This window comes from Enhydra lutris, unplaced genomic scaffold (genome assembly GCF_002288905.1).
Source record: "Enhydra lutris kenyoni isolate GAN:26980312 unplaced genomic scaffold, ASM228890v2 scaffoldscaffold5, whole genome shotgun sequence".
In the NCBI taxonomy this organism is placed as follows: Eukaryota; Metazoa; Chordata; class Mammalia; order Carnivora; family Mustelidae; genus Enhydra; species Enhydra lutris.
The window spans coordinates 18,784,580-18,796,834 of NW_019154089.1; the positions used below are offsets into that span (position 1 = coordinate 18,784,580).

At 50.9% G+C, this 12,255-nt stretch overlaps 2 protein-coding genes across 3 annotated transcripts in view; one reads left to right on the forward strand and one right to left on the reverse strand.

Annotated features, from left to right (window-relative positions):
- Positions 1 to 12,255, reverse strand: part of LOC111140971 (potassium voltage-gated channel interacting protein 1) — a 344,579-nt gene that overhangs the window by 313,831 nt on the left and 18,493 nt on the right. The window lies entirely within an intron of this gene.
- Positions 942 to 9,564, forward strand: LOC111140972 (potassium calcium-activated channel subfamily M regulatory beta subunit 1). Its single transcript, XM_022493259.1, has 4 exons — positions 942 to 972; positions 3,132 to 3,289; positions 4,771 to 4,942; positions 9,145 to 9,564. Exons 2-4 carry the CDS (start codon positions 3,156 to 3,158, stop codon positions 9,412 to 9,414), a joined length of 576 nt encoding a protein of 191 aa, XP_022348967.1. The 5' UTR covers positions 942 to 972; positions 3,132 to 3,155; the 3' UTR covers positions 9,415 to 9,564.

A 12,255-nucleotide genomic window follows, 5' to 3' on the forward strand; every position in this document is an offset into this window, starting at 1 on the left:
CTGGATGGGCCAAGGACCATCTGGGAAAACCACTCCTCTGGGGATTCATTCCAGGCCCCGTGTCCCTCCTTGTCAATCTACCTGTGAGGTCTAAGGCCTTAAAAGACCCCCTTGCGGCTCACTGGTCATATCGAGAGGCGCAAATCTCTGTCCATGCCTCCAAACTGTACTTCGACAGTCTCTGGGAGGCCGCTTGGCAGAGCAGGCTGTCCCTGGACCTGGCCGGCTGGAACAGCTGTGAAGGCCTCACTGCTTTCAGCTTCTGCTCGGCCGGACTTTAAAAGGTGGGTTTCTCTTCCTCCACTTCAAATCTTCGCTATCCCTAACACTCATTATTATCCTAAACAAAGTTAGTTTAAAAAAATCCCAGCAACATAGTTGAGAAAATTGAGGCTCAGAGAGATGCCGTGACCTGCCCCAGGGTCACACAGCATTTAAGTGCCAAAGGCTCCAGAGGGTTTGGATGCTCCTATGGGGATTTGCCAGCCCCCTAGTAGCTGATAAGCCCAACCTCTCGGAGCTCTAACTCCTCCTCCCTCCCTTGTCAACAAAAGGAAAATGATTTCCTATTCCCGGCTTCCCTGCCAGCCCAGAGAGACTGATGATGAAGAAACGTCTCTAAATGTACCAGGATGGTCTTTCTGGCTTCTCAGTTTTGCTCAGTCTTTCGTTGCTCCAAATCTGTTTCTTACAGACCCTGGAAATTGCAGGTGTGGGGGCCTGGGTAACAGCTGCCCTTGTCTCCTAGGCTTGGGACGGACTCTCTGGAGTTTGTGTCCTGGGGCTGTGTGCTCAGACTTGACCATGTTTGGGCATGGAGGCCTGTCCCGGATGGGGACCAGAGGCCGCTTTCCCAGGGATGGGCTGGGAGCCCAAGCTTCCTGCTGCAGCTCAGGCAGCCTCTTTTGGGGTGGGGGCTGGGGGCCAGGCCAAAAGTCTCTGCCTGCTGAAGACTCCAGGGCTCCAGAAACTGTGAGTACTGCCTCTAGAGCACTTGGGGAGTGGTTTCTCCGGAGCCTGGGGCTAGAGGGCAGAGCGGTTGGCAGTGGGAACTCGCTTCCTAGGGAAGTCCATCACGACTCTGGGCTCCAGGGGCCCTGACGGTGGTGTTGTCCAACACAAGACCCGCTGGTGTTTGGCCCCGTGGTCTGGTGGCCTGCTCCATGGCTGGGTCACTCGAGTAGCTCATCATCCTCGCACTCAAGTCCCAGCTTCCAGAGCAGCTGGAAGGAGGGCAGTAGCCCGGAGAGCAGGACCAGTCCTGGCTCTTGTCCCCAGGGGAGGGATGGGACAAAAGTAGGCTCAGTAAGAGAACGGGGGACTTCTGCTCCAAACCTTCAGGATTCCCTTTGTTAATAGCAGCCACAATTTATTGAGAGCTGGCATTGGGCCAGATACTGGGATCAATATGTGCTATTTGGTATGTCACCTGATCTTTGTCAGAACTCTCTGGAGCCGGTACTATTATTCTCATTTAACAGCCACTCGACTGCTACGTGGCAAAGTCAGGATTTGATCCTGGATCTGCTGACCTCAGAATCCTCCCTGCCCCACATTCCACCAAACCCTTGAACACTGTACTCTGTGCTCTATCCTTCTAAGGAAAAGAATGTCAACCAAAGTGCCAGGTGCTATTTTCTTTCACCTTTCTCCATCTTTCCTAAATTCACCCCAGACGTTGAGTGACTTTTCTAAACGAAAGATAGGACCAAAAAGTCCAGAGATATTCAGCAACTCTCAAAAGTGAAAAGTTCTTCTTGGAGTCTAACTGAAATCCCTCCTATTAGAGCTACAATTCCTTTCTTCCTGTCCAGGCCTCAGGGAAGATCAGCAGTGCCTCCCCTTCCTCCTGCAGGAAGTCTCCCTCTGTGGTTGTTAAATTCCATATCCACACCCATATCCTCACCCCCTTCTTTTATCCTGTGAGGTTTTAGGAGCGTTGACCATGACTCTGCAAAGCTCCTCACTTGGTGTAGGGAACAATCTCATCAGAGCATTACAGACAGGTGGCATCTGAGCAACAGGCAGGGTTCAGACTTCTCTGTGACAGGAGAGCCTCTCCTCTTCTCTCCTCTCCTCTCCTCTCCTCTCCTCTTCTCCTAGCATCTTAGACCTGGTCACACAGCACCCCTGCCTTCCCACCATCCGGAGTGCCTGGGGCTGGGAGGACTGAGGGGCTAGAAGGTAGGGCACATGCCAAGGGCTGCTCCTCGAGGGCACCCCATGCTCCAGGAAAGAACCGGTTTTGTTTGGGGCACTCAGCCCTCCTGACCCTTCTCCACTTGCTGTCCCCAGCCCAGGCAGCCTTGCCCCGGGATTATTTGTAATTTGTGAAATGCTCCATGTTTTTCTGAGACGAGTGTCCTGGAAGAAAGTGCTCAGATGTCCTACCGCTACTGTCCACTGTATTCATTTATCTCCTGTATTCCTTTTCTACCGTTGCTGTTAACAGATCACCACAAACTTGGTGGCCTCAAACAATAGAAATCTCTTCTCACAGAGCTCTGGAAGCCAGCGAGGCGTTGGTAGGGCTGAAATCAAGGTGTCGGGTGGGCCCACTCCATCCGAGGCTGAGGGGACAATCCACTGTTCCTTGTCTCCTCTGGCTTCTGGTGGCTGCTCATACTTCCTGGCATGTGACCACACCACTCCAAGCTCTCCACCCTGGTCATTATCATCTTCTCTTCTGTGTCTCGTCTCCCTTCACCTCGCTCCCGTACAGACCCTTGATTACGTTTAGGTTCTACATGAATAATCCAGGATAACCCCCCCATCCCAGGATCTTTAAATTAAGGTCTTTGCCACGTAAAGTACCGCTCACAGATTCCAGGGCTGAGAATATGGACCTCTTGGGGTCATTACTGAACCTACCACACATTGTGTGGCCTTGGACAAGTCTCTCTACCTCTCTGAGCCACAGATGATTCAACTGTAGAATGGGGATGATAACAATTGCCTCTCAGTTGGTGGGAGGTTTACGTGTGTTCAAAGAGACCTCAGGAGTGCAAAGCTCCGTAACAAACTAGAGGTGATGTTGACCATTGAGCACCGTCCCCTCTTACCTGTCCCATCTTCTGTGGGTTACTCGTTGCCTGTGCTGATCTCATGTCTGTTTGCCTCTGTGGCTCTAGAAATGACAAGTGCCTGCAGTGGACATGGGAAAGAAGCTGGTGATGGCCCAGAAGCGGGGAGAGACTCGAGCCCTTTGCCTGGGTGTGGCCATGGTGGTGTGTGCGGTCATCGCCTACTATATCCTGGGCACGACCATGCTGCCCCTCTACCAGAAAAGGTATGGAACTCTCCTGACCTGCCCCATCCTCCAGCTGCTCTCCGATGGATCTGGTCGACCAGGAAGCCCATCATTCTTCCTACCTCTCTCCCTATTGACTTCACACCAGGCAGGAAGGGCTGGACAATCATTCTGAGGGTGAAGGGTTTGAGTTCAGGGAGGGTAGGTCTGACCGGTCCCTGCTCATCTGGGGTTCTGGGACATGGGGGTAGCCGACATAGGAGGCCCTTCTCATAAAAAGCAGCAAAAGATCAGAGCAACCCCCCGCCCCAGTGTGAGTTTGATCCCAGGAGAAATCAGAGGTTATAGATTTTCACAGCTTGTCCGCACAGTTTGATTCCCCTTCTGAAACCTCCCCGCCAAGTGGGCGTCTAGCATCCTGTTGAATATCTCAAGGGACAGGGAGCTCAGGACCTCACTGTATATACCATTTCATTTTGGGGCTTTTCTGAGAAGTAGGAAATGTCTACACTGAGCCAAAAGCTGCTTCCATAGAGCTCTGCTCTGGAATCTCAGAGAATGTTCCTTGCTTCCTGACATGTCAACCACTTGGACTTTTAAGAGCAAAGCTGTGAAGTTCCTGATCCGTTCTCTGTTTGGAACAAACACACTCCGTTCTCTCAACCTGTTTTTTTGAGGATAAGTCTCCGACCCTCGCCTCTGGGAATGTTCCAGCTGCTGACAGCCCCTCCATCTGGCAACGTGTGTCCTGCCAGATAAATGCGAGAGGAGTCACAATTGATTCGCTGGTGTGTTGATGAGCCTGTTAGCCTCTTCTGAGCCTGTTTCTTTGTCACTTTTTATAACCCTGGACTGATTCCAGGTTGGAATCTTCCCCAAAGGAGGCACTGTTCAGAACTGCTGTGTGCCTGTGACCCGTTATCTCCAGGTTCAGCCCTGTCCCCACCTACTTCCCTACCCTGGCACAAATCAAGCCCCTTCTGCATTACCTCTTTTTGGGGGGGAAAGGCACAGATTCTGAAGCTAATCAGACCTGCACTCGGGTCCTGTGTGGCCTCAGAGAAGTCCCTTGACCTCTCTGAGCTTTTCTTCCTACCCCCTACAAGGTGAGGCTGATGTGGCCAATGGGTCTTGGGGTCTGGCTGCTTATTAGAATCAAGGCAGGGAGCTTTTAAAAACATATCAGGGCCTGAACTTCGCCCACCTTAGAAATTCTGATTCACCTGTTCTGGGGTATGGCTGGGACATGGGAATCATCTCAAAAGTTCCCCAGGATTTTGAGTCAGCAGCCAGGGTAAGAACCACTTATGTAGATGATGTCTAAGAGGCTAATAAGCATTGCTATTCTGATTCTATGGTTCTTTTTTTGGGCCCAACCACTCTGGGTCACACTCCTTTAGTGCTGGATGCTTATGGCAAGATGAGGGTCACAAGCCCCGGGTCTCTCTAAAGGGGTTGAAACCTGATGCTCTGCATCACCCAGGTTCTGACATATGTATGTGTCTGCATGGTCTCCCCAGTGTGTGGACCCAGAAATCCACGTGCCATCTGATTGAGACCAGCATCAGGGAGCAGGAGGAGCTAGAGGGCAAGAAGGTGCCCCAGTACCCGTGCCTGTGGGTCAACGTGTCAGCTGTGGGCCGGTGGGCTGTGCTGTATCACACAGAGGACACTCGGGACCAGAACCAGCAGGTACTGACTAGGGGATGGGGGATGGACAGGTATCCTCTTGCCCCTGGCAGGTGTGTGGGCCTCTTCCTAACTGAATCCCCATCCATGCTCTGGGGAGTGGAGGCTGAGAGAGCTGAGCCTACTTGGCAAGGGTCCACAACTGCTATGAGGTCCAGCCAGACTTAGCTCCTCTGGGTTGGACTCAGACTTAGCTCCTCTGGGCTGGAGTCAGGCAGACCTGGGTTTGAGTCCCCACTCTGCCACCAACTGCTGTATGACCTGGGCCCCGCCTGGGCTGAAGTCCAGTCATGAAGTCAGAGGCTGTGTGGTGTGCTGGGCTCAGTGTCTGTGGATGGCAGGCACTTCTATAAGGTAATTCAAATGAGAGGCCAGAGCCAGAGCTGACCCCACAGAGAAGAACCCCTGAGACCGGCCCCACTCAGTGAAACCAGAGGCCCAGGGCTGCAGCAGACTCTGGAGGCCAGTGCTTGGGAGATTTTCCCATCACTGCCTCTCCACACCGCCCCTCATCCCCTCATCCTATCCTTTCTTCCAGAAAACACAAGTTGGCCATATCCATTCCCTCATTCCCTCATGCATCCAGGAGTCCCTGAGCACGTCCTGTGATAGGACCTCTGGACTCAGGAGGAGAGAGCTCCTATGGGAAATAACACCTAGTGGGGCAGGAGCCGTGCCACAGAGAGGAACAGAGGAAATTATGGGGTTAAAGGTGGAAGTGACTCTTTCCAGCCAACAGCGAGGTGAGGGTGTCAAAAAAACGTTTGGGTCAGGCTTGAAAAATCACACAGGCATTAGATACACAGAAACAGGAGCGCAGCGTGCCTGGAGAGGGGTGGGCAGAGACCACTGTGTGGCAGGAGGAAGGGCCTAGAAGAGAAGGACCTGAAAGGGGTGCTGCAGTCACTGATGCAGGGGGCATTGGGGCGGGGCAGGGGGAAACACACAGGTGGACTCTACCTGACCCAATGATGGAAGCAGAAAGCTTTTTGTTTGTGGTAGGTTTCTATTTGATTTTTGAGAAAAGCAAAACTTTAATGAAGAATGCTACAAGTTATGGATAATAATTAGTTTTAAAAAAAGATTTTAAAAAATTTAAAAAAAGATTATAGCAAACACTTTACTGATTTTTTTTTTTTTCCCCTCAAATGATAGTCTTTAAGGATGTCTGAGTGAGACAGCAGACACAGTGCGGTAGGACAGGAGACGTGTGTGTTGAATTCAAGATCAAGATACGACACAGCGCTGTCAGGGAAGCCGGCGGAGGAAGCCGGCCCACAGAGCATGGAATTAGGCATTCGTGTTCAATCGGGATTTTTTTCCAAGCCTTAGAAGTCCAGCATAAGGAAGGGAATTGGGGGAAGGCCTAAGCTCATCTACAATCACTGTTTTACCCCAAACTGCCCTGGTTCAACCTCATGAGAAGTGGGGGTGTTCTGCCGGAACAGCCAGCAAATGGTAGAGCCAGTGCCAAGGCAGGCAGTGCTCTCTGTCCCAGCCCACCGGGGCTCTCACCAGCCTGGGCTCCGAACATTCGAAGCTCATTTGCGTTCATTTCAGAAGGTCAGAGCTTTATCTGGAACAGGTTCGCTCGGAAGAATGCTCATGACGCTGAGTTTTGCAGGGAGTGGAGTCGTAAGTGGCTCCTAACCGATCCACCATTTCCCGTATCATTTCCCAGGGGAGGGTTCTACTGGTTCCCAGGAATTTAAATTCAAGTAGACCGTAAAGAAGGGAAATGTTAATGAAATTCTGGCACCGTACGAGCTGTGTGCCTGTCCTCTCTGCAAGGACTACTGAATTATGGCATTAAAATGTGATTGGGCAAGCTGGCCCTGCTCGACTCTGGCCACGCACTGGAACCAGCTGCGGACTTAACAAAGCTGGCTTTCTATACCAGACCACCTGACGCAGAATCTCTGGACTCTCTAGGGGCTTCTGAGGTTTAGAACTATTTTTGCAAGCAACCGGGAGTGTTTAAAGGGTCTGTGCGCCTAAGCATGATCAGAGTGGTACAGAGGAGCATGAGGTTCAGTGGCTGGGCAGAGAGGCTGGGGCCACGGCCAACAGCCAGGCTGGAGATTGGCCTGTAGTCGGGATAGATGCTGACGGTCAGAGTTAGGTAGCTAATGGGAAGGGCAGGGCGCTGAGGGTGTCCAGTGAGATTACTGATGGTGCTGGGAGGTCATGGAGAAGTGGGTTTGGACAGTGCAAGGTGACTGACCCGTTCCATTAACACTAGCATGACTCAGTCCCACCAGATGAGAAAAGAGCCCCCAAGTCCCCCTGAATCCACTTCTACCAGGACCCCTGCTTCTTCTTTGGCAATTGGTGGTCGCTGTTCTATCTCGAGGAATAAGAAGTCAGGCAGGAGTGACCACTGGCGTGCTAGGGATTGGGGGCAGGCTGGCTCACAGGCTGCCTGCCTGACCCTGAGTTTGCCAGCCTCTCCCTACCCCACTGCTCCCCGGGTCCGTTTCTGCAGCACACCTTCTAGTCCTGTCTCCATGCCAAGTCATCCAGGCAACTACCCTCACAAACCTACCTTACAAGACTCAGAGAGGTGGTGGCATCCACCAAGTCTCACAACTTTGGACCTGGTGGCTGAATCTGGGTCTGTCTGACTCCACAGCCACACCTTTGCTCAATGGGGTAAGTTACCCAAGGTCAGAGTCAGAGACATTGGGAAGATAGGTGAGGTCCCCTCAGTGCAAAACTCTGAGTTAATCTGCTCCTGGGACCCTGCTGTACCCAACAACTTTGAAGGTCTGATTCCTTGGAGGCAGCTCTCCCCAGCCTCACATGCTCTCTGGCTGTTCAGGGGACGGCTCTGGACATGGCTCCCCCACTTCCCAGGCTGTCAGGACCATGATGCAACTATCTCCCAAACTGCCGGATGGGTGCTGTCCAGGCAGGCAGCTTTGGGGACAGGGTCTCATTCAAATCCAAGGAGTAACCAAGGCCTAGGGAGGAGCCAGCTCAACACTCAGACTTTGATCGGACATGACCGTCCCAGGCCAGCAGTCTCAGACTACTGTGCATGAAGGAGTCACTTGTTTGCTGGGCTCCACCCCCAGAAATTCAGAGTGAGTAGGAACCTGCGCTCTGGCCAGCCCTCCAGCTAGTCTGCTGCAGGTGCTGTGGGGGAACCCCTCGTAGAAACTTCCAGAACCTCACATAAACAACCTTCAGACTTCCTGGTACAGAACCGAGATGAAACCAGGGTCTCCCCTCTGTGCGTGCTCTGCAGAGCTTCCCAGCAGGACGGACCTCACCTGATGGAGCCAGAGGCTCCTAATAACAACAGCGTCAGGATCAGTGCATTCTATGCTCCGCCTGTACAAGCTCCCTCAAGTGTATTCTCCCCTTCCTTCGAATCCCAGTGTCAGATACTGGCTTGCCAATATCTTCTGTCTGGCTCACACAGTGCTAGACCTCAAAGGGTTTGCAATTCACATTTTTGCCAATATTTTAAAATTGTGAGAGTTCACATTAGAATTTGGCTTTCTGGTTTTCCTTGAAATGTCGGAGGCCTGGCTACCATAGATCTCCCGGATCTCATGGCATCCAGCATCCAGATAAAATGACGATTGTCAGTCTGGATGCTTCCAGCTCTCTCCATTCCAGTTCTCCCTCCCCCACCCCTGTCCCTGACTGTCCTCCGTGGCACAAGGTGAGTGTCGGCTGGCTCTTGTCATCTTCTTTCCTGACCCACTTCACCTGGGGATGTTATGTGCACATGCCCTGTGGGAAATTGAGTGTATGATGACCTCTGCCCCATATCCGAATATAGAGCCCAATGGGTCTGTGTCACTCTTGGGTTAGTTAAGTTAAAAGTCCTTCTTTAATAACGTCCTTTGAAATACATACTGCTCTTAACGCCTTCACGAGACAAGATAACAAGGCTGAGAAAGGTAAGCAATTTGCCTCAGGTCCCACAGCCAGTGGAAACAGAGCCACAACTCCAGCTGGGCCCCTGCTTCCTGGTGAGCGGCTCCTGGGGCCACCGCCCTCACACGTGACACTGCAAAGGAACCCTCTAGAACCACGCAGTGCACAGCCTGACAACTTTTCGACAGACCTCACTCCCAGCCGGGGCCCCAACTCCAAAGCCAACACTTTCCTTTACTTCATGCCAGCCCCTCCTCTCTCCCAGAGAAACCAGGATTTCCAACTTCATGGGTGCTCTCGCTTTCCCCCCGCAGTGCTCCTACATCCCAGGCAGCCTGGAGAACTACCAAGTGGCCCGGGCCGATGTGGAGAAGGTCAGGGCCACATTCCACGAGAAACAGATTTTCTACTGCTTCTCAACCACTCGGGAGAACGAGACCACTGTGCTGTACCAGCGCCTCTATGGGCCCCGGACCCTGCTCTTCTCTCTCTTCTGGCCTACCTTCCTGCTGACTGGAGGTCTCCTCATTATCGCCATGGTGAAGATCAACCAGTCCCTCTCCATCCTGGCAGCTCAGAAGTAGGCCTATCCATGTCCCAGAGCTGCCTTGGCCGCTAGAGACTGGGTGGGCCCCCAGGCTGCTCCCAACTTGGGTACCCCTGCCCCTTCCCCTGCCTTCTCACTACTTCGCTCCATCCCATAGTGACCTCTGCTATCTGGATGGGCTTTGGGAAGTCCCTTTGTCATGTCATTCCTGATTAAGAAGGTACACCACTTCTTGGTGCTTCAGAGAGCTCAAGGTCAGCCGGTAACAGCGTCCCATCATTACCTGTCCCCGCTCAGTTGACTGAGACCCACTTCCCGCCGCACCACCCACCAGCCCACAGATGCCAATGATGCTCATCTCCATGCCTGTGTTCTCGTGGTTGGCTCAAAGGCCTACCTTTGTCATCCATGGCAGACCTCACTTTCTTCTTTGAATTCCATCATGAAAACCACAGCAGCTCCCATGTGTAGAGAACATTTAGAATTGGCTTGTAGGATGCTAGGTGCTATGTATGTTTTTATTCTAATATTATTAACAAATATAGGTACGAACTTCCAGTTGTAAAATACCTGAGTCCTGGGTGACTATAGTTCACCATACTGTACTGTATACTTGAACGTGGCTGAGAGAGTAAATCCTGAATATTCTCATCCCAAGGAAAAAAAAGTTGTAACTGTGTATGGTGACAGATGTTAACTAGACTTACTGTGATGATCATTTTGCAATATATATATAAACATATCAAATTATTATGCTGTACACCTAAAACTAGTGCAATATCTCAATAAATATATATATATATATATCACAAGAGGCTATAAGAAAATACACTAAAATATATCAAAATATTAACAGTGGGATTGGGGATTGGGATGGTGGTTAATTTTAATTTTCTTTCTCATTCTTTTTATCTTTGGTACTTTTCTAAATTTTTAGCAGTAGGAAGGTGTGGTTTCATTGTTGTTTTTTTAATAAATGTGCTTCTCTTCATTTTTTTGAAGATTTTTTTTATTTATTTGAGAGAGAGAGTGAGCACAAACTAGGGTGGGGGTAGAGGCAGAGGGAGAGGGAGAAGCACACACCCTGCTGAGCAGCGAGGCTTACATGGGGCTCAAACCCAGGACCCTGGGATCATGACCTGAGCCAAGGCAGACGCTTAACCGACTGAGCCACCCAGGCGCCCCTCACTGGGTTTGTTTTTAATCATAAAAGCCAAGATCAATATTATTTTGGAAGCATTTGGAAAGGTGAGCCTGGGCTGGGGAGGGGTTGGGCTCCAATCAGAGGCAGGCTTTTGAGAACACACAATTTTAAGAACCCTCGTGGAAGGAAGGGGACCACACAGACGGGGATTTATAGTTTACAGTGCAGGTAAGTATATGATACTGGCTCTGCGAGGGAAACTTGTCTCACACTTGAATAGGGCGTAAAAAGTGGAGTTTGCCATCGTCCCTGCCATTACTACTCTAAGAAGTCTTCCTAGAGCAGTGGTTCTCGAAGTATGGTCCCTGGGGCGGCGACATCATCATTCTCTGGAACCTTGGGAGAAATGCACATTCTCAGGCCCTGACTCCAGCCCTTCTTAGTCAGAAACCCCTGGGGCGTGTGGTGGGGTGGGGTGGCAGATAGAGGAGGGGGACAGCACTCTATTTTAACAATGGCCTCATGGTTTCTGATGTGCCCTCAAGCATGAGAACCACAGGTGTAGAGAACTAGTGCTCTGTCACTGGGCTTTTCAGAACAGATAAATGACTGTTCCACAGGTCAAGTCCTGAGCTGGATGTGAAGTTAGGCTGGTACCTCTGAAGCTCCTTCTGGAGCTGTGATTCCAGCCGCTGCCCCTGGGTACGAATGCTGTCTCTGCCTCTGCCAGATTCCATCTCACTGATTCTCAGTTGTTTCATCTATTAAAAAAAAGTGACTCCTCCTTTTGGGTAGTGGGGAGGACCGAATAAAGGTTTGGCACATGGTAGGTGGCCAGAATGGAAGTAACTGAATACTCAGAAACTTCTAGAAGCAATGATACCAGTGAATGTTAGCCTGCGTTTATTGGTGTTTATGTATTACACGCTGGGCACTGTGCTAAGCGGTCTGCCTTGTGAAAATTCAGGGAGGTACCACTGAGTGTACATCAGAGAGGAGGAGAAGCAACACAGGATAGTGGTTAAGTATGTGAACTTGAATGAGGACGGCCTGGCTTCAAATACCTGGAGTATATAACCTCTCTGTGCCTCAATTTCCTCATTTGCAAAATAGGAACTAACAATATCTCCCTTTTAGGGTTGTCGGTATTAAACTGGTTATTTTATAAGCTTCCTAGAAGAGTAACTGACACATGGTAAGTCCCATACGATATTATGAAAAACTGAAGCTCTAAGAGGTTATTGGCCAAGGTCATCCGCATAGCAGTGAGGAGCTAGGAATCAAGCCCTGGGCTGTGTGATTCCAGAGCTGACTGTCAACCACCATACCTGAGCAGACTCAGCTAGAGGGCTGAGGGCCCTACTCTCCCCAGAGCCGCAGGGCCAGGTAAGGAAACTTGTTGGGTTCCTGGAACCCTATGGTGCCCTCATAGAAGTCAGGGATGTGAGGGGAGGATATCTATAATCTGCCTGAACATCTCTTACTTCCTACCAGGGAGCCCTGATGTATCCCTCTGCCTTCCAGGTTCTTACTTGGGGACATTCCTTCCAAGGGGAGATAGTACCCCATTCCCCAGAGTTTTTCCCTTTTGGGGTCAGGGAAGTCTGAAGAGTCTTCCAAGTCTTTTTTTTTTTTTAATTTTTCAAAGATTTTATTTATTTATTTGACAGAGAGAGAGAGAGAGAGAGAGATCACAAGTAGGCATAGAGGCAGGCAGAGAGAGAGGGGAAGCAG

Bases quoted from the DNA above. Each gene is read 5' to 3' on its own strand.
- LOC111140972 (XM_022493259.1), top strand. From the start codon at position 3,156: ATGGGAAAGAAGCTGGTGATGGCCCAGAAGCGGGGAGAGACTCGAGCC. The intron at 3,290-4,770 runs GTATGGAACTCT...TGGTCTCCCCAG, and splicing joins CTGCCCCTCTACCAGAAAAG to TGTGTGGACCCAGAAATCCA. The intron at 4,943-9,144 runs GTACTGACTAGG...TTCCCCCCGCAG, and splicing joins CTCGGGACCAGAACCAGCAG to TGCTCCTACATCCCAGGCAG.